The sequence below is a fragment of the Hyperoodon ampullatus genome (genome assembly GCF_949752795.1).
Source record: "Hyperoodon ampullatus genome assembly, chromosome: 4".
In the NCBI taxonomy this organism is placed as follows: Eukaryota; Metazoa; Chordata; class Mammalia; order Artiodactyla; family Ziphiidae; genus Hyperoodon; species Hyperoodon ampullatus.
Window position 1 is genome coordinate 34,964,366 of NC_136917.1, and position 20,233 is coordinate 34,984,598.

The 20,233-nt window shown below is 56.9% G+C and overlaps 4 protein-coding genes across 5 annotated transcripts; 2 read left to right on the top strand and 2 right to left on the bottom strand.

Moving 5' to 3' along the window:
* Positions 1-1,604: 1,604 nt before the first annotated feature.
* On the top strand, positions 1,605-7,065 carry FBXW9 (F-box and WD repeat domain containing 9; the record flags this gene model as incomplete). Its single annotated transcript, XM_079703473.1, has 10 exons — positions 1,605-2,013; positions 3,171-3,310; positions 3,389-3,517; positions 4,680-4,792; positions 4,878-4,969; positions 5,873-6,021; positions 6,111-6,224; positions 6,355-6,444; positions 6,532-6,597; positions 6,677-7,065. The coding sequence occupies 10 exons, from the start codon at positions 1,605-1,607 to the stop codon at positions 6,749-6,751; spliced, it is 1,377 nt and encodes a 458-aa protein (XP_079559599.1). The 3' UTR covers positions 6,752-7,065.
* Positions 7,066-7,727: 662 nt separating this feature from the next.
* On the bottom strand, positions 7,728-8,032 carry GNG14 (G protein subunit gamma 14; the record flags this gene model as incomplete). Its single annotated transcript, XM_079701872.1, has 2 exons — positions 7,728-7,853; positions 7,940-8,032. 2 exons carry the CDS (start codon positions 8,030-8,032, stop codon positions 7,728-7,730), a joined length of 219 nt encoding a protein of 72 aa, XP_079557998.1.
* Positions 8,033-12,373: 4,341 nt separating this feature from the next.
* On the top strand, positions 12,374-16,319 carry DHPS (deoxyhypusine synthase; the record flags this gene model as incomplete). The annotated part of the gene is made up of 9 exons (XM_079703765.1): positions 12,374-12,580; positions 13,152-13,316; positions 13,535-13,656; positions 13,739-13,835; positions 13,918-14,004; positions 14,756-14,861; positions 14,939-15,042; positions 15,890-16,015; positions 16,100-16,319. 9 exons carry the CDS (start codon positions 12,374-12,376, stop codon positions 16,193-16,195), a joined length of 1,110 nt encoding a protein of 369 aa, XP_079559891.1. The 3' UTR covers positions 16,196-16,319.
* A 41-nt stretch (positions 16,320-16,360) lies between these two features.
* WDR83 (WD repeat domain 83) lies at positions 16,361-20,093 on the bottom strand (the record flags this gene model as incomplete). 2 transcript variants are annotated; one of them, XM_079703767.1, is made up of 9 exons in its annotated part: positions 19,959-20,093; positions 19,755-19,875; positions 19,567-19,672; positions 19,249-19,297; positions 19,038-19,164; positions 17,991-18,058; positions 17,786-17,894; positions 17,593-17,707; positions 16,361-16,510 (listed from the first exon to the last, which is right to left on the bottom strand). In XM_079703767.1, exons 1-9 carry the CDS (start codon positions 20,059-20,061, stop codon positions 16,361-16,363), a joined length of 948 nt encoding a protein of 315 aa, XP_079559893.1. In that variant the 5' UTR covers positions 20,062-20,093. The 2 variants fall into 2 exon arrangements, with proteins under 2 accessions (XP_079559893.1, XP_079559892.1); XM_079703766.1 differs by having other exon boundaries at positions 17,786-18,058.
* Between the last annotated feature and the right edge of the window lie 140 nt (positions 20,094-20,233).

The following is a 20,233-nucleotide window of genomic DNA, read 5'->3' on the forward strand; positions in this document are numbered from 1 at the left end:
TTTTAGAAAAAGGGATGCACAGGAATCAGGTCAGGAAATAATTGTGGGAGTGGGGAAGTAAGTAAGGTTAAAGATTAAATGTGGTAACGTAACACATGCAATGCAGTCTCTGGGACATAATTACAGCTCACTAGAGCCTGAGCTCACTAAAGGGGACCCATTAGTGTTACAGCCCAGATTCACGATCCCCATCTACTAAAGACTACACTGAGTGGCAAGGAGCAAGACCTTGCAGCATTCTTGTCATCTTTGACTTCACAATTCTGGATTGCTGGGCAGGTTAGACATTTTTGTAGAATGCTCAGCTCAGCGCCAAGCCTGTGGGACATAGGTAAATATGTGCAACAGTTAAAGGCAAATGAGAAACTGCTCATCTGGGGACGCACAGGCCTCAGGATAAAATCTTGTTGCAACCTCAGTACAGCCCAAGGATCACCTGCATCAACCTGGGGAAATTTTTTTAAATGCTGACACACAACCAACTTCCGTTTAACCGTTTAACAAGTGTGTGCATTTTAGTGAGAGGAAAGCTAATCCGTGAAACGGCGATAATGTCCCATAGAGAAAAATACAGCGGGGAGAGGAGAAAGAACGTTATGGAAAATGGTCAGTCTTGACAGTAGGGTACTCTGGGAAGGTGATTTGAGCAAAGAGCCACGTGGTTATCAGAAGAGTCAGGCGGGGACTTCCCTGGTGGCGCAGTGGATAAGAATCTGCCTGCCAATGCAGGGGACACAGATTCGAGCCCTGGTCCGGGAAGATCCCACATGCCGCGAAGCAACTAAGCCCGTGTGCCACGACTACTGAGCCTGGGCTCTAGAGCCTGTGAGCCGCAACTACTAAAACCCGCGCGCCTAGAGCCTGTCCTCTGCAACAAGAGAAACCACTGCAAGGAGAAGCCCGCTCACTGAAACGAAGAGTAGCCCCCACTGGCCGCAACTAGAGAAAGCCTGTGCGCAGCAATGAAAACCCAACACAGCCAAAAATAAATAAAATTAAATCAAAAAAGAAAAAAAGTCAGGGGGAGGGAACACCTAGTGCTGCTTAGAATTTGTGCGTTAACACTGCCTGGCTCAAAAGAGGCTGTCGGTAAATGAGATGCTGTTTTTATCAGTAGGATTTTGGGTAACTCAGAGTTAACTTTCACCGAGGTCTCTGCAGTGTAACTGCTTGTTTCTGGCTCCGGAAGAAAAGAACAGGAGTTCGAGTCACTAGCATGCCCAGACTGCGAACCAGGAGAAAGGGCTTTTCTATTTTTTCTATTTGTAAGGTCAGTGTCACCTGTGAGAAGTGCCTTCGACAGGGCCGTGTTTTTCAAACCAGAGTCCGCTGGCCCTCTGCATCAGCACCATCAGAGATGCTAGTTTAAAAAACGCAGGAACCAGGAATCTGCATTTTCCAGCTCGGGGCCGACGCGGCTGAAGAACGAGACCCTTCCAGGGAGCTGGCTTTCAGCCTGCGGCCAGTTCCCACACGAGTAGCTCGCTTCCGGTTGGCGCCCTAACGTCATCACGCAGCGCCGGAAGTACCCTCGCGCTGCCTAGGAGACAGGACGCGGGCCCGGCTGCTGACAGGGCCGGGCCGGCCGCGCCCACCCGGTCGCCATGGAGCTGCCTCCAGGGCCGCGCGATGATGCCTGCGCCTGGGACGATGACTCGGAGCCGGAGCCGGAGCCTGACCCCGACGCACAGGCCGAGGCTTACGTGGCCCGCGTGCTCAGTCCTCCGAAACTCGGGCTGGCGCCCCCGCGCGCCCCTTCGCTGCCCGCGCCCGCTGTGTCCCTTGGCGCTCTGGAGCCGCGGGCCGCGTCCAAGGGCCCGGCGGTGGCGGTTCCGGGCCTGCTGAGCCTTCCTCCGGAGCTGCTGCTCGAGATATGCGCCTACCTGGACGCGCGCCTCGTGCTCCACGTCCTGCCGCGCGTGTGCCACGCGCTGCGCGACCTCGTGCGTGACCATGTCACCTGGAGGCTACGCGCGCAGCGCCGCGTACGCGCGCCCTATCCAGTGGTGGAAGGTGCGCGCGCCCGGGGGCCAGGGTGGCCCGCCCAGGTCAAGCTTGGGGGCGGGGGGAGGGTCCAGGGTGCTGTAAGTACAGTCACTGGAGCAGACTACCTGGCTGTCCTGGCTCAGCGGTGGCTGAGGTACTTACTGGTGGTACCAAAGTCCCTGACCTCTGGGTGGACTATGAGGCAGATACTTGGGGTCCTGAGGCTGTGGAAATCTACTTGGGTAGCTGGGGTCCCTGAACTCGGAATCCAACGATCCTCAGGCTTGGGGCTGACACAGGGACTTGAAGTCTTAGTCTGTCAGAATCTCCTTGGGGCTCAGAGTAAGCCCAAGAATCCCCAGGTTCTGGGTCTAGGTGCTAAGGCAGTAACTGGTGATGCCAAATCCCCTTACCTCTAGAGTCTTGGCCTAGGTGAGGGTGAGGGAGACTCAGGTCCAGAGCCTGCAACCCTTGAACTTAAGCTAGGGTTTAGAGGTTGGGATCCCTGATATTAGCAATCACAGACCCTCGAGTCCAGGTTCTAACCTGGGATCTTAGGCAGGGGCTGGTGGTAATTTCTCCTGCCTCCAAGGTCTTTGTTCCCTAGAGGATAAGGCAGCTTGGTGATCTTGAATTGATGGGACTTTACTGAACAGCTTGATAAAACATAGATGTTTGGTTGGGTCAAGGGCTTGGGTTCCGCATCTTGACAAAGCTCCCAGGTTTGGGATGCTGGTTTCGGAAACACTTCCATGGGTCTGGTTCAGATGGCCGAGGCAGGAAGTGTTAGTTATGAAGTCCTAGCTCTTGTGCCCAGCCTGAGGGTTGGGAGGGCTGAGGTTGGACCTTAGCCAGGGGCGAGGCAGGGCCTTAACGTCCTGAGGCTGCTATCCCCCAGACTTGGGTTAGGGGATGAGGCCCGGGAAGGTGATCCTGAGGCTCCAGTTACCCAATTTCTGGAAACTGGTTAAGGAGCAATCCTAGACGTGCTTGGCAGGTGCGTGGGCTGGTGGTCCCAAAGCTAGAGCCTCGGCCTCCTTGGGTGGGGTAAGGGATCCAGGTGGGTTCTCTCCAAGTCTGGTTCAGGTCGTGCTCCCCGGAAGCCAGCGCGGTGAGCTTGGACAGCTGGTGTGGGTGGTGGCAGGGTTCCTGCCCACTGGGGACCCTGCTCTTGCGTCCCACAGAGGAGGACTTTGACTGGCCAGCAGCCTGCATTGAGCTGGAGCAGCACCTGTCGCGCTGGGCAGAGGATGGGCGCAGGGCTGAATACTTCTGCCTGGCCGATGGGCACTTTGCTTCCATTGACTCAGTGCTGCTGCTCCAGGTGAGACGGGGGTCGGTGGAAGGCCAGGCAGTGGTGGGCCAGGGTGACCCCAACAACATCACCTCACTCCTCTCCCAGGGTGGGACACTCTGCCTGTCAGGCTCCCGAGATCGCAATGTCAACCTGTGGGACCTGCAACAGCTGGGGGTGGAGCCCAGCCGGGTTCTGGTCAAGGCCCTGGGCACCCAGAAGAACAGCACTCACAAGGTGAGGGAGTAGGAGGCCAGGCAGAGGTAGGAGGCGTGCGGCCTGGGTAGGGTACCGTGGCTAAGGGCACAGGTTTTGGCACCAGACCTCATAGATTTAAATCTTGCTCTGCTATTGTTGGTGTGACTTTAAGTGAGATGTATGACTTCTCTGGGCCTTAGTTTCTGCTTCTGTCCAGAGGTCAATTAGGATGAGGACGAATGAAATGAATATGCATTAAGAGCGTTGCTCAGGTTCATATACAATAGGTGCTTAGGAGATGTCAGCTATACCTTGAGTGGCCCCAGGTAGGGCAGTTATGAGGCCACCCTTGGGGATCAGACAGCTCTGAGCATGACTGTCATCTCATGAGAGGTGGTCATGGAGGGGCACCTCCACCAGCCATTGAGGTGGTCTAGGCTGGTGGCCAAGAGCTTGGTCTCGGAGCCAGGCTGCTGGGTTCAAATCCCCGCTCTGCTATTTCCTGGCTGTGTGACCTTGGGTGAGGGACTCAACCTCTCTGTGCACCAGTTTCATTCTCTGTAGAACGGGACACATCATAGTACTCTCCTCAGAGTGTTTGGTGAGGAATGAGTCAGTGGGGAGCTGCGTTCTGTGCATTTTAGCTCCTGACACAGGGACTTTTTTTTATGCCCATTTTCCCAATGAAGAAACTGAGGGATGGTACTTCATTCACCCAGGTCATGGAGTGGAGGCCCCATTCTTTTTTTTTCCCCCATACCAAGAAGCTTGCGGGATCTTAGTTCCCTGACCAGGGATTGAACCTGGGCCACAACAACGAAAGCCCAGAATCCTAAACACTAGGCCACCAGGGAACTCCCTGGAGGTCCCATTTTTGTGTGTGCTGCACAGCTTGCGGGATCCTAGTTCCCTGACCAGGGATAGAACCTGGGCCTTTGGTAGTGAGAGCTTGGAGTCCTAACCACTGGACTGCCAGGAAATTCCCATGGAGGCCCCATTCTTAATCACACTGTCATGTGGCCTCAAACCACCACTGCAGCTGAGGCTCTACAGAACTTAATTTAGGAATATTATTAGGTTGGGGTGCACATGTCCTGGGCTCTGAGGTCAGACCCACAGACCTAGGCTCTAATCTCTACTCGGTGCTGACTCGCTCTGGGTTCTGTGAAATGGGGAAGATCACACGGGTCTGGTCCCACAGGGCTGGGTGTGGTCACTGGCGGCGCTGGACCACCGAGTGTGCTCTGGTTCCTGGGACAGCACGGTGAAGCTCTGGGACATGGCGGCTGACGGACAGCAGTTTGGCGAGATAAAGTGTGAGGGGTCCTGGGCAGGGGGGCCTGGGTGGGCAGGGGTCTGTCTGGCCACAGCCCCAGCCCTGTGGTCTGTGTGTCCCCAGGGCCAAGGCAGCTGTGCTGTGCCTGTCCTACCGGCCTGATATCCTGGTGACTGGCACCTATGACAAGAAGGTGACCGTCTACGACCCCAGAGGTGGGCTGGGGACCCTGAAGCCTAGGTGGGAGAGCAGGGCTGCCTGGTGTCTCCAGGGTCATCCTGGGGAAGGAGACACTTGGGCCTCACAGTCTAACTGGGGTGACAGTCACATAACGAGAGGCTGACCACTCAGAGTGGCCTGTGTTGTGCTGGGGGCCACAAAGGTGACAGGTGGGGGTGGGTACTGGGGGCAGAGGAAGCCCCGCCTCCACGTGGGGTGGGGTCAAGTGCTGGAGGGCTCCCAGAGGAGGGGCCTCTGAGCCTGAGTCCCGTAGGAGGCGGGACAGTCCTTGAGAATTCTGGCTCCCCCTCCTCCTAGCTGTGTGACCCCAGTCAGGTTTGAACCTCAGTTTCCCCATTTGTCAAATCCAGATAATAATAACTCCAGCCGCCTAGGGCTAATGGGAGGAGATGACAATAAGAACTTTGGTAGACTAAATGTTTACATTAAAATGCCTAGAATGAACTTGGCCCAGCACATAAGCCTTTTCCATTGTTTGTTTATTTATTCATTCTTATTTTAATTGAAGGGCCCAGTGTAACTTTTCCAGGCAGAGCCAGAGCCGGGATGGGGTGGGGGCAAGTCTCAGGCTGACCTGCAGGAGGAGGGAAGCATTTTATGCCGGGACTTGCTGAGGTCCATTCTGTACTGCGAGCGGATGGGACTGGAGGAAGGAGAAGGGATGGAGGTGGGTTGGGGCGGGGGTCTGGTGGTCCTGTGAAGCCCGGATCCAGCTGGGGTGGCAGAGGAACGACAGGGTCACCTGTGGGATGGGGGTTGGGGGAGCAGACAGAGTAGTATTTTGCCAGGAAGGATGGAGACCCAGGGTCCTGGGGTGGGCCAGGGGGCCTCCAAGGGGCTCTGTTGTCCCCCTCCTCCCTGGCCCATCGCCCATGAAGTCGGCCCGGCCCTGCTGAAGAGCCGGCGGCTGCACTCAAGCGCGGTGCTGGCGCTGCTGGCGGACGACCGGCACATCATTTCAGGCAGTGAGGACCACACGCTGGTGGTGTTTGACCGCCGAGCCAACAGCGTCCTGCAGCGGCTGCAGGTGGGCGCTCCCCAGGGGGGCTGGAGGGACCAGGGCTGCGGCAGGGCCCCGACTGGCCTGAGCTGCTCCGTCCCATGTCCCTCCCACAGCTGGACTCCTACCTGCTCTGCATGTCCTACCAGGAGTCTCAGCTCTGGGCCGGCGATAACCAGGGCCTGCTGCATGTCTTCGCCAACCGGGATGGCTGCTTCCAGCTCGTCCGGGTCTGCCAAGGCTCTTGCCCCCACCCGACCCGCCCTGGGCTGCCTCCCTACCTCTTAACCCCCGGGTGGCAGTGGGGGACTGGCCTTGGGAGAGCCACACCTGAGTGTCACCTGTCCCTCCCTTCCGCAGTCCTTTGATGTGGGCCACAGGTCTCAGATCACAGGGATCAAACACTCCCTGGGGGCCTTGTACACCACGTCCACCGACAAGACCATCCGGGTGAGGCCCTGCGACAGTCCCCCCTCTCTACCCACCCTCACTTGCCAGGAGCACACCTCGTGACCTTTGCCCATTGCCCCTCACCAGGTGCACGTGCCCACAGACCCACCAAGGACCATCTGCACTCGAAGCCACCACAACGTGCTGAATGGGGTAAGGCCCTGTCCCATGCGCCCTGCCTGGCTGCTAAGAGCACCCCTGACTCCGACTCCTCATGTCCCCGTCCTTGCAGATCTGCGCTGAGGGCAACCTGGTGGTGGCCGCCTCTGGGGGCCTGTCGCTGGAGGTCTGGAGGCTGCAGGCCTGAGCAGGCAGATGTGGATGTGGATCTGCCTGCTGGCAGGCTGGGCTGGGGCCTCCGTTCTCGGGGGGACCTTCCCCCACACTGGTGCTGCCTTTGCCCCGCCCCCACAGGCCTAGGGCACAAGGAGTCCTGGCCATGGTCGGTGGTGGTGGTGGTGGTGGTGGGGTCCCTGGGCTTGGCCCCATGCCAGGGGAGGTGAGGTTTGTGTTTCGACCGACCCAGGGGGCTGCTCCCCACCCTTGGGCCCTTGTTTTTGTTATGATTTGGATGCCTGCTCTCCCTGGAGAGCAAAGGAGAAATAAACCTGATGTACTGGTGCTCCGGCCTGGACTGTGAGCTTGGTGTCACCTGAGGGATCCGCCCGAGGCTGCTCGGGGCAGGGATGCCAGGGATGTGCGTGTGTCTGAGTTGGTGTATGAAAGCCTCAGCGACAGCCACTGCTGTGTGTGTGTGTGTGTGTGTGTGTGGGTGCACCCGCCCGGGTGCATTTCAGGGATCACGTGCGTCTGAGTGTCCCCAGAGAGGCCTGTCTGGCTGTGTGTGTTATTATAGTATTCCTGTCTGTGTATGTCTGTGTGGAAGAGGGAGACACTTGAGAACGTGGCACCTGTGTGTGTGTGCACCATGTGGGCGTGTATGCATGTGGCACGCGCTGGCATGTAGATTGAGACTCTAACCCTGGGTGTGTTTGTGCAGTGGGACAGGGGATCTGCTAATGCTACCCCATAGGCTGGAGGGTGGGTAGCAGGTAGGGGGTGAAGGAGGGGCATGCTTCAATGTCCAGGGTCCAGGGTGTGTGGGCCCCTGTGGCCATGGCCCTGGAGTGGGCGGGGAGGGAGGCTGGGCCAGTTGCACACCACACTGGTCCCTGCAAGCCCGAAGTCCCCCTTTGCCCCCCATCGCAACCTGGCCAAGCCATGCCCTGAGGAGCATTCACTTCATGTTTATTGAGGCCCCCTGGGTGGTCCGGGCTACAGGGTCATAGGATGGTGCAGGGCTTCTTCTCCTTGAAGGGGTTGGTGGCAGCTGGGATGCCCATGAGGAAGGGGTCACTCTTGGCCTGCTCCATGCAGAACTGCAGCAGGTCAGCGGCTGCCTTGGATATCTGCAGGCCAGCCCGGTTAGCCAGACCTGGGCTGGGCTGTCCACCTGCCCCCTTGCTCAGATGCACCCACCTTGCCCTGGCCTCACCTTCACACGGTCGATGCCCACCTCCATCTGCAGCTGCTCCACGGCCCAGTGGGCCTGCCCGATGTCGCTGCCAGTGGTCACCTTGCCGGGCATCTGGGGGAGTCGTGAGCAGAGCCACAGGCAGAGGGCTGAACCCCAAACCCTGAGCTCCCACACATCCTCCTGTGTCCCCTGGGGACTGAGGGATGGGAGTGGCTGCTCCCCAACCCCTGTCAGGACCACATACCTCGGCTGAGGACTCCGGCTGACTCCTGGCTGCTCAGTCCTCCTCCTGCAGCCCCGCTCTGGCTCCCGCCCCCACCACCCTGGCCTCTCCAACCCCCTCCTCTCCCTCCCCAACCCCTGCAGAGACTTTGAAGCCAGGACACTCATGGAGCATAATGTCACCAGCGGCAGTAGCAGCTGCTGAGGCTGAGGGGGGAGTCCCTGCTCCAAGAGGCCCAGTGGCTGCCCTGGTGTCACGTGTCACCTTGGCTGGGGGAGTGTAGGGGCCCTGGGCTCTCACTGACCTGCTTGATCCCCTGCTAATTGGCCCCTGCGGTCCTTCTTTGCCAGGCTCCGGCCCTACTCCAATGGGCGGAGGTGCAAAGTGTAACCTGGTTCAGGTGCAGCCCCGTCTCTCCTCTCTCCAACTGCACTCATGGCCCAGGGTTCTTATCCACAGACGACTCAATCCACTCACTCATGCTGATGGCTTCCCCTGCCTCATCCCAGCCCCTCACTCATGCTGATGGCTTCCCCTGCCTCATCCCAGCCCCTTCCCTGACCTCAGACCCACCTGAGGACCCTCCTCCCTCCTTGGTCCATCACACGCATCTCTCGGTTGTCTCCCACCTAACTTGGCCAAAGCTGGACTCTGGATCATCTTCCCCCGAAACCTCCAGCCCCCCAATTCACCACCATCTATCCAACTTCTCTGGCTCAAATCTTTAACTCCCTTCATTCCTTTCTTCCAGTATTCCCACATTTGATCCTTCCTCAAGAGCCATCAGATCAACTTTCTTTTGTTTTAATTAATTTTTTTAATTGGCTATAGTTGATTTACAATGTTGTTGCTGTACAGCAAAGTGAGTCAGTTATACATACACATATATCCACTTTTTAAGATTCTATTCCCATATAGGTCATTACAGAGTACTGAATAGGGTTCCCTGTGCTATTCACAGATCAACTTCCAAGTTGTCAAACTGGTCACTTCTCTCCACCCTGTTGGAGGCATCCGGGTCCTGGTGCCCCCAGCTCAGTGTGCCTGGACCAGTGCAGTTGCCTGGTCTCCCCTGCCCTGCACAGCCCCGACCCCGTTCTCCTCAAGTCAGCCAGTGGGATCTGTTAAATAAATCACACTACAACACGGTTGAACCTTGAGGACATTATGCTAAGTGAAATAAGCCAGTCACAAAATGACAGATAATGTATGATTCCACTTATGTGAGGTCCCTAGAGTAGTCAAATCCATAGCGACAGAAAGCAGAATGGGGGTTGCTGGGGGCTGAGGAGAGAGAGGGAATGGGGAGTTAGTGTTTGATGGGTAAGTTCTGGAGATGAATGGCGGTGATGGTTGAACAGCAATGTGAGTGTACTTAATGCTTCTGAACAGTGCACTTAAATGGTTACAGTGGTGAATTTTATGTGTATTTTACCACAATTTTAAAAATTGGAGAAAAATAGGGCTTCCCTGGTGGCGCAGTGGTTAAGAATCCGCCTGCCAATGCAGGGGACACGGGTTCGATCCCTGGTCCAGGAAGATCCCACGTGCTGCGGAGTGACTAAGCCCATGCGCCCCAACTACCGAGCCTGCGCTCTAGAGCCCGCGAGCCACAGCTACTGAAGGCCACGTGCCTAGAGCCCATGCTCCACAACAAGAAAAACCACTGCAGTGAGAAGCCCACGCACTGCAATGAAGAGTAGCCCCCGCTCGCCGCAACTAGAGAAAGCCTATGTGCAGCAACGAAGACCCAAGGCAGCCAAAAATAAAAAATAAATTTATTTTAAAAAATTGGAGAAAAATAAATCAGAGCCTCTCAGTCTGTTTTAAAAAACTCTCCTGTTGTTTCCCAGCCTCTTGGAATAAAACCCACCCTCTTTACTACAGCACACAGGGCCCTGCCTGGTCTGGCACCTTCTGCCCTCTCTGAATTCATTTCTTCTCAACCCCTTCCCCCTTCATTCTTCATGGATCACCCTGACCTCACTGTGTGTGTTTGTTTGTCCATTTTTGCCGAGGTCCCAATATGTGCCCCCGCACTGTGCAGAGTAAAAGGAACAGCGTGAAACCAGACAAAATCCTGCCCTCATGGAGCTGCTGTTCTAGTCAGGAAACAATGAACAAGAGCAAACAAAATGTATTAAGTGCTGTGAAAGACAACAAAAGCAAGGTAAAGGTGAGAGCAGGTGGTCAGGGCAGGCCTCTTGGAGGAGATGACATTTGGACTGAGGCCCAGAGGAGAAGGAGCTGGGGAAGTAGGTGTTCCAGGCAGAGCAGCAGATGCGTCGCCCCTTGGTCAGGAAAGAGCATGGTGGGTTCTAGAACAGCCAGGAAGTCAGTGTAGCTGGAGAAAAGTGAGTGAGGGCAAGTGGTGGGACACGAGGGCAGGCAAGTCAGTGCCTTCTCAGGCCACGGTGAAGAGCTCGGATTTTACTCATAGGAGGAAACCACGGTAACAGCGTTTTAACAGAGAATGACATAACCGATTTTTGTTTAAGGAGCTCTCTGGCTACAGCTGGGGGATGGACTGAAGGGGAAGGTGCCCAGCATTGAGGCTGTGGGGATGAAGAAAAACACCTGGATACAAATATTGAATCATGTTGTACATCTGAAACTAATATAACGTTATATGTCAACTACATCTCAATTTAAAAAAAAAAAGAAGGGCTTCCCTGGTGGCACAGTGGGTAAGAATCCGCCTGCCAATGTAGGGGACACAGGTTCGAGCCCTGGTCCAGAAGATCCCACATGTCGCGGAGCAACTAAGCCTGTGCGCCACAACTACTGAGCCTGCACTCTACAGCCCACGAGCCACAACTACTGAGCCCACGAGCCACAACTACTAAGCCCACGTGCCACAATTACTGGAGCCCACGCGCCGCAACTAGAGAAAGCCCGCGCACAGCAACGAAGGCCCAATGCAGCCAAAAATAAATAAATAAATAAGAAAACAAAGAAAAGCACCTATTTTGTAGGTAGAATTTGGCAGACGTGTGGAGGGATGGACGTGGGGTGTGAGAAACGGGGAAACATGAGGTTCAACTCCCCAGTTTTCAGCCTACTAGATGAGTGGAAGGTAGGGCTGTTTGCAGAGATGTGGCAGACTGCAGGAAGATCAGGGTTAGGTGGTGAGGGAACTGAGGCCAGGAGTTTGAGATCCAAGTGGGGGCTGTCAAGGAGGATGTTCTGTTCCTCTAATTAAATAGGCTCCTTTTTAGCCTCAGGGCCTTTGCACTGGCTGTTCTCTCTCCCAGTGGGGATGGCCTCCCCCAGATCTTCACATATGAGGCCTCTTCTGACCTTGGCTGAAATGTCACCTCCTTGGCATCCTTCCCCAACCACCTCTCCCTCCAAATAAAACCACCAACTCTTCCACCCACCCCCAACCCCATGGGCTCTCACATCAGCCCGTTTAATTCTACATAGCACTTACCACTGTTGTTACCCTTCTAGCTCCCCAAACTGTGGGCTCCAGGAGGGCAGGGTCTGCATTCTGTTCACTGATAAATATGCAGCCCCCAGCACAAAGCCCAATGTATACTGTAGACTCCATAAACTGCAGAGTGAGTGATTAAAGGGGTCCCTCTGGACCAGACCCTATGCATGGTTTGGAGGACCCATGAGATACAGACACCACCCTCCAGGATCTCAGTCTTGCTGGAGGGAAAGAGATGTCAGCCCTGGATCTCAGAGGAGGTCTCTTACCCAGAAAAAGGTCAGGGAAGGCTTCCCAGAGGAGGTGACAGCTGCAGCTGCCAGGGGAAGGAAGACCAGAAGGTTATGCAGCCTGTGGAGGCTCTGGAGACTTGCGAGACACGAACAGGGATCACTATCCCATTTGACGAGCGACGCTCAGAGGCAGAAACTATCTGATACTTCCTGGTGATTCGAATTCTGTCCAAGGGCGACGTCAAAGAAGCCATCCCCTCTCTCTGAGAGGACAGAAACGAACGGGCAAGCGCCACGCAACGCGGTGGGTTTCCAGCGGGCTCCTCGTTCATCTCAGACTGAGAACACGAGAAACAGGAAATAATGGTTCCTTGAGGCTTCCGTACTACGGAATACACAAGCAAAGAAGGCTGCACCCTGGACTCAGGGCGTCGGCGGGTCATGTGACAAATATAACTTCCGGCCCTCCGCAGGTTGTGCGTGCTGCGGCTTAGAGGTGTTCGAGGCCGCCGGAGGCCTGGCCTGGAGCGGCTCTGATTTGACAGTGCGGCCGCAGGAGCATGGAGGGTCCCCTGGAGAGGGAGGCGCCCGCGGCGGCGCTGGCCGCCGTGTTGAAGCACAGCTCGGCACTGCCGTCCGAGAGCGCCCAGGTCCGGGGCTACGACTTCAACCGTGGCGTGAACTACCGCGCGCTGCTGGAGGCCTTCGGCACCACTGGTTTCCAGGCCACCAACTTCGGGCGCGCAGTACAGCAAGTCAACGCCATGGTGAGGCCTGGGTGGGACTTCCTGGGTTGAGGGGGCGTGGCCTCCAGTAGCACTGTGGGGTACTTGGGGGCGGGACTTCCCTGGGAGGAGGTGTGTTTTTCGTCCGATAGTTGGAGAGAGACGGAGACCCCCTCCTGGGCGCGAGTTTTTGTGCTGGGGAGTGGGTTGGGACTGATTCTAGGTAGGGGGCGCGTTATAGGCAACATGTGCAAGTATTCTGGGATGGGCGGAGTCTGGGGCCAGACCGCGCAGTTGAGGGAGGGGTTGAAGGAGGAGCCTAAGGCAGGGCGGGACCTGAGGTTGGATTTGCTTTTCCCTGTGGGGAGAGGGGTCGGGACTGCAAAAGTGATTCCTGAAAAGAGGCAAAGCCTGAGTGTGTGACCTGAGACTTGGGCTGTGGAAAGGGCGGAGCCTGCGCAGGGGTGTTCATTCCCTGGTTCCAGGTAGAAGTGGTCCCATATCCCTCAGTGGGCAGGGCCTGGGCGCGGAGTCTGTCTCTGAAACCCACCTGGGGTCCTTGGGCTGGAGTTTGGGGCCAGAGGTTAACTCGACCCTGCCCTTACACACCTAGATAGAGAAGAAACTAGAGCCGCTGGCTCAGGATGAAGACCAACATGCAGACCTGACCCAGAGCTGCCGCCCACTCACCGGCTGCACCATTTTTCTGGGCTACACATCCAACCTCATCAGTTCGGGCATCCGTGAGACCATCCGTTACCTCGTGCAGCACAACATGGTGGGGACCTGGTGGGGTTGTGGCCTTGGCCTCTCTGGGTCTTAATGGGCAGTAAGATTACTGGTCATTGGAGTGAGATAGGGAACTATGGGTCAGTTTTGTTTTGCAGCAGAGCTCCCCACAAGGGTCACTGGATGAGAGTTGGGAGTTAGGAGTCCTGCCTGGTACGAAAGCAGGGCCTCCCTTCCTTGGCCAACCTCACTGCCTTGTGACTGCAGGTGGACGTCTTGGTGACCACAGCTGGGGGTGTGGAGGAGGATCTCATCAAGTGCCTGGCGCCCACATACCTGGGCGAGTTCAGCCTCAGGGGAAAGGAGCTACGTGAGAACGGGATCAACAGGTGGGGGGCCCTGAGTGGTGCTGGGTAGGGGAGCCAGGCTGAGGGTCCTGGACCCTGATGCCCACATGCCTCCTGTCCCCAGGATCGGAAACCTGCTGGTGCCCAATGACAATTACTGCAAGTTTGAGGACTGGCTGATGCCCATTTTGGACCAGATGGTGCTGGAGCAGAACACGGAGGTGAGGCTGGAGGAACCTGAGGGGGGGTGGCACGGTGGGTGTCAGGGGAGGTGCCGCTGCTGAAGCTGATGTCTCCTCCTAGGGTGTGAAGTGGACGCCTTCCAAGATGATCGCCCGGCTTGGCAAGGAGATAAACAACGCAGAGTCAGTGTATTACTGGGCCCAGAAGGTGAGGGGCTGGGTGGTGGCAAAGTTGCCAGGCTTTGGCATGTGTTGTTTCATCTCTACAGCCACCTGGGGAGTTGGTACTATTCTTATCATTTCCACTCCTAGGTGAGGAACCTCAGAAACAGAGAGGTTAGGCAATTTGCCTGAGGTCCCACAGCTGTTGAGTGTGGTCCTTGTGTTCTGGCTCTACTCCCAGACTACTGGGAAGCAGTTGGGGGCAGTGCTTAGCAGCCCCCATGGGGCCTGGTGTAGGGTCCCATGCTCCTCAGAGGCTATGGGGTCCAGCAATCAGAAAAACAAGAGCTACCATTCTTTTTTTAAAAAATAAATTTATTTATTATTTATTTTTGGCTGCGTTGGGTCTTCCTTGTTGTGCGCGGGCTTTCTCTAGTTGCGGCGAGCGTGGGCTACTCTTCGTTGCAGTGCACGGGTTTCTCATCGCGGTGGCTTCTCTTGTTGCGGAGCACGGGCTCCAGGCGCGCGGGCTTCAGTAGTTGTGGCACACGGGCTTAGTTGGTCCGCGGCATGTGGGATCTTCCCCGACCAGGGCTTGAACCCGTGTCCCCTGCCTTGGCAGGCAGATTCTTAACCACTGTGCCACCAGGGAAGCCCAAGAGCTACCATTCTTTATGTGCCAGGCACAAGTGAAGTTAAGCTCCCTGCCCAGAATCAGGCAGAGAGGAGGGAATGCTCCCAGACTGCCCCTGCAGGGCTCTAAGCTCTAACCGCTCTCCTGTCTTGCTCTTTCCCAGAACCACATCCCTGTGTTGAGCCCGGCACTCACAGATGGCTCGCTGGGTGACATGATCTTCTTCCATTCCTATAAGAACCCAGGCCTGGTCCTGGACATCGTTGAAGGTAAGGTGCTGGGGCTCCAGAGGAGCGGGGGAGGAGGGCTGCCTGGGCCCGCGGCCTGACACAGCCCTCTTTCCCAGACCTGAGGCTCATCAACACACAGGCCATCTTCGCCAAGCGCACTGGGATGATCATCCTGGGCGGTGGCATGGTCAAGCACCACATTGCCAACGCCAACCTCATGGTGAGCAGGGATGGAGTGTGTGTGCTCCCTAGTAGGGGGTGGCACTCAGGCCTGTCATGCAGACAGGCCTGTGTACTAGGCCTATGCCATGTGCTGGGTAGACAGCTGTGGACTAGACAGGCCAAGATCCCTGCCCTCCTGGCACTGATGTTCTAGTGGGGGGAGATAGCAAACAGGTGACATGCATATCAGGTGGCAGTAATTGCTATGGAGAAAAATAAGGGAGCATGACGAGATGGCAAGTGAAAGGGTGCTGTTCATAAAAGGGAAAGCTTCCTGGGAAACGTGACCTGCGAACAGAGGTTTTTCAGGGGGTGGTCCCATGAGCCATGTGGTTGTCTTGGGGGGTGGGGGCGAGATAGAATTCCCAGCAGAGGGACCAGTCAGTGCAAAGGTTCTGAGGTGCCTGATGTAGGTCAGGGAACAGACAGGAGGCCGGCGAAGGCTAGAGTGGGAGGAGGTGACAGGCAGAAAGTGCAGGGCCTTGAGAGCCACTCAGGTGCTCTCAGGCGCTCTCTGGCTGCTCTGGGGGGGAACAAATGAGGGGACCAGGGTGGGGGCCATAGAGAGGGGAGAGGTAAGTTGGATTTGGAGGTCTTCTATGGAGCTGGTGGCAGATGTGGGAGGGCTCTTGCTACCTAGGAGGCGAGTCTGGAGCAACACTGCCCACTGTCTGCCCAGCACCCCGTGACCCCTCACTCTGCCCAGATGTTGACGTGGGGCCCTTCCCTTGGAGTGAGGGGCCGCCAAGGGCTTCCTTCACCTGGAACACGTCCCTCAGCCTCTAGCTACAGTGCCCTGCCTTGGAGTCTGTGTGGCTGACAGCCCACTCTGCCCCTCCCTACAGCGGAATGGGGCTGACTACGCTGTCTACATCAACACAGCCCAGGAGTTTGATGGCTCTGACTCGGGCGCCCGGCCAGATGAAGCTGTCTCTTGGGGCAAGATCCGGGTGGACGCACAGCCTGTCAAGGTGAGGGCCGACCAGCCAGCTGGGGCACAGGGTCTCCCGGGGTACGGCCTTGGGTCCCGTGGCTCACCTGAGTCCCCTCCACAGGTCTATGCTGATGCCTCCCTGGTCTTTCCTCTGCTCGTGGCTGAAACCTTTGCCCAGAAGGTAGATGCCTTCACGCCCGAGAAGAATGAGGACTGAACACTAGACGGTGTAGCCCCAGGGAGGCCTCACCACCTCCTCTATTTATTAGTTTGCAGACCCAGCTCCTCCCAACTCCGTGGTCAGCAGCATGTCTAGAATAAATGGTCAGTGGTCCTTCTCAGGCTGTCTCTCTCTCTGTCCTTGGTCGTGGGTCCCCTGGCTTCAGCCTGTGCCACCCTCCGCCTTGTAGGTCTCTTCCCGCCAGCACTGGATGCTGCCCCCCATGGCGGTCAGCAGGCAGGGCTCCGTGGGGTGGTAGGCCAGCGACTGCACCACACTGGGACCTACAGGCAGGGCCAGCGCCAGGGCACCCTGTGGAGTGAGGGGGTTGGGAGTGGGAGTGTCACCAGTGTGTCTCCCTCCCCTCAGCTGCTTCTCCCCCGCTCTCAGCCACATACATCTAAGTACTTCCGAGACACTGTAAACTTAACCAGCCACAAACTCAGCCCCTCAGTCACTCTGTCCTTCTAGGTGCTCAGGTCAAACATCTTGAATCTATCTCTTACATCTCACATCCCTTTGTCGGGAAATCCTCTTGGTTCTACCTTTAGACCATGCCCAGAGATTGCTGATTCTCTCCACCTTCACAGCCACTACCCTCCTCCACGGCCGGTCACATGTGGGTCCCAGCTTCCCTCCCCCTCTGCCGCCATCTAGGCTTCACCCGCCCACTTGATAGCCTCAATGCCCGCTCCCTTCATCACCCTGCAGTCATAGCTCAACAAACACAGTTCTTCAAGCAGGCCACCATTCCTCTTTCCATCTGGAAAGTGTCCCTTCATGTGCCCTCCCCTTCAGGGTGACTTCCGGTCTACAGGAACCTCGAGAAGTAGGCAGAACGTTGGCACCTTCTTAGTTCCCAGAGGGAGAGCTGGCCCCTGGACTCTCCAGGGCCCCCCGGTTCCCTCCATCCTCTTAGGAGGCTTACTTCTCTGGCCAAGCCCCAGCTCTGACCCCACTACGCCTGGCTGTTCAGTTCGCATCCTGACACCCCCACCAGGCTGAGACATCAGGACAGGGCTCACAGGGCTTGGGGACTGGATACCACAGGGATGCTCAGAGGTAGCTCAGATTTCCTGAACAACTACAGCCCTGTCTCCCCTGAGGTCAGATGCCACTATCCGCTCCTCCTACTCCAGGGTCAGTCCCAGTGGCCCTGCCTGACCTGGATTCTGCTGCCGCCAGTGCCATCCAGAGTGCTTCTATGTCCTGACTGATGCGTGTGTGCCACAACCCCAAACCTTAGCACATGCTGTGCCCTTTGCCAGGAATGTTCTCGCCTCATCCCCTCACTCACTCCTCCTTCCAGCCCTCAGTTCTAACAGCACTCCCTTATAACGGCCTGGGAGTGACTCAGGTAAGGACAGGGCAGGACCCCCGGTGCAGAGGCTCACCTCCACCAGGTCCCAGAAGAACACCTTCCCGTCCTCGGAGCAGCTGACCACGTGCGTGTCACGCTCGCTCAGGCAGCAGTCCAGCTTGTACTCCTGGTTCTTATGGCCCGTGTACCTGGGTGTGAGTGGCATCAGTGGGGATTTGGGGCCTTACTGGGAGTGGGGGAGGGGCCCCACAGCCCTGAGGACTCACTCGCCCAGCAGCTCCCCTGTGTCCTTGTCTAGAAGCCGCAATGTGGAGTCCAGGCTGGACACCAGGGTGCACTGCCCATCCCGGCTGAAGCAGGTACAGGTGATGGGGCCTGGGGGAAGGGAAGGGGTGGGCAAGCAGGTCAGGCTGGGGTCTCCCGTGCTGCCCCCACCTTCCCTGCCTGCCTCACAGCCCCAGCCACACTCACTGCCCACGTAGTCTGAGAAGAGTTGCCCCATCCTCAGGTCATAGCGCCTTACCCGGCCATCTACGGAGCTGCAAGAGAGGATGGATCCAGCTGAAGCATCACAGGGGCCAGTAGGTCCAGGGCTCCAGCTTCGGTGTTCCTGTACCCTCTCACCTGGCCAGGGCCCTGAGAGCAAGGCTGGGTGCCTGCCCTTCCTGGGCACCCTTCACTGTCATGTCATGTTCAGGACTGGCCCCAGAAAACATGCATTGAAGTGCATTCATGAGTGGAATTCTGAGGCACTGGCTTTGAGACTCAGCCCCAGGGGCCAATCAGGTCCCACTGCATCTGTTTCTGATTTATACTGAGCTCCTTCTCTGGGCTACACCCTGTGTGGGAGCTTGGGACACAGCCGCTACCAAGCCAGGAGCACTTGCTGCCAACGTGAAGCCTTGCTGACTGAGGGTAATCAGCTCCCCGAGGAGGTGACGTTTGAATTGGTACTTGAGGATGAGAAGGAGCCAACCATGTGCAGTCCAAGGGGGGGAGGTGTGGGAACTGGGTAGGCCACCAGGCCATGCAGCCCAAATGCCCCCAGTGGTGGTATCGGCACTCCCTCAGGTTGTGGCAACATTTGGGCAGCCCTGCATGGGAATTTTTTTTTTTTTTAATTGTCTCCTGCAGGTAGAATATCAACTCTATGTAAGCGGGGGTTTTTCCTTGTTTTCCTATCTTTTCACTCCTGTATGCTCATTGACTGAAAATGTGACCTGCAGGGGGTACTCAAACACACTCTGAATAAGTAGTAGAAGGGTAGCCCAGGCACAGGAAGAGCAATTGCAAAAGTCGGTCCTGGGGTGGGAGCATGTGTGGCATATTTAACAGAAATGAGCCTGGGAATGAATAAAAACTGAGAGCACAACAGAGACCAGACCATGCAAGGCCTTGTGAGTGCAGTGAGGAGAATAGATTTTTTTTTTTTTTTTTTTGAGAGTAGATTTTAATCTAAGTACAGAGCTATGATCCCCAGTGGCACCTGGGGACGGGCAAGGTCCTGGACCCACTCACCCTGCGAGGACCTCATGGTCTGACACCTTCACGCTGGATATGCCATCCTTGGCTTCGTCCAGCGTCTGTATGGGCTCAGGTCTCCGCGAGCGGCAGTCCCAGCAGCGGATGGTGGAATCGATAGAGCCTGTGAGGTCAGCATGAAGGTGGATCAGGTTTGGGGGGGGCCGGGGCAGCCCCCTGCGCCCACCTGCCTAGGCCCCGGACTCACCAGACAGGATAACTGTGGCCTCTTCATTAAACTGCACTGTGTTCACCTTCTGCAAAACAGGAACAGCCGCTTAGAGAAGGCTGGACTTTGGAGAATGGGGATAAAAGCAGGGTTCCCAGTGCTAGTTAAAGCAAGGGAAAAGGCTAGGGGTAGGGGAGGTGGAAGTTTTTGGAGGAACTGCAAGGACGGGGCTTGGTGAAGGCGGGGCCGTGGGGAAGGATCCTTGCGCTGTAATTGCGTGGGGAGGGGTGGGTCCCTGTCACCACCTACACGCAATTCCGGTCCGTTCTAACGAGGCCCTTTCTTGCTTGCACTCACCCCCGCGTGGCCCCGGAATTTGCGCACGACCTGCCCCGATGCCACATCCCACAGCACCACTGCCTTGTCCCCGCCGCCGGAGCAGAGACTGCTGTTGTCAAAGGAGCTAGAGGGCAGAGCAGGGAAGATCAGCGTCTACCTCTGATCCCGGCCTCAGCGCCTCGATCCCGGCCTGGCCCCCGGCTCACCCTGCCGCGTCCAGCACCTCGTAGCCGTGGCCGCTGTACGTCCGCAGTAGCGTCCCTCGCAGCGGGCTCCACAGCTTCAGGGTCTTGTCGCTGCCGCAAGTCAGACAGTAATTGCCATCCACTGGGGAACACCACGAGGGGGTTACTGGGCCGCCGACTTCAGGAGGCGGAGGTAGGACCCGGAATGAAGATAAGGGCGCTCACCATTAAATCGCACGGCTCGCACCGCCCTCTGCCCGCAGTCCAACGTCTTCAACAGTTTCTGAGGCAGCTCCGGGCCCCGCGGTTTTGGCTCCGGGAAAGCCATTGCTCCGCCCTCCCTTCCTCGCCACCTTACAGTTGCCCGCACCGAGGCTTTCTGCCCTGGGAACCCACGCTTTGGTGTAACCTTATTATTGTCCTCCATAGTCTACTTCCTATTTCTCACTTCCGGGTTCAACGTTTAGGCTTTTTGGAGAAAGCGTTGGAAACACTGAAGC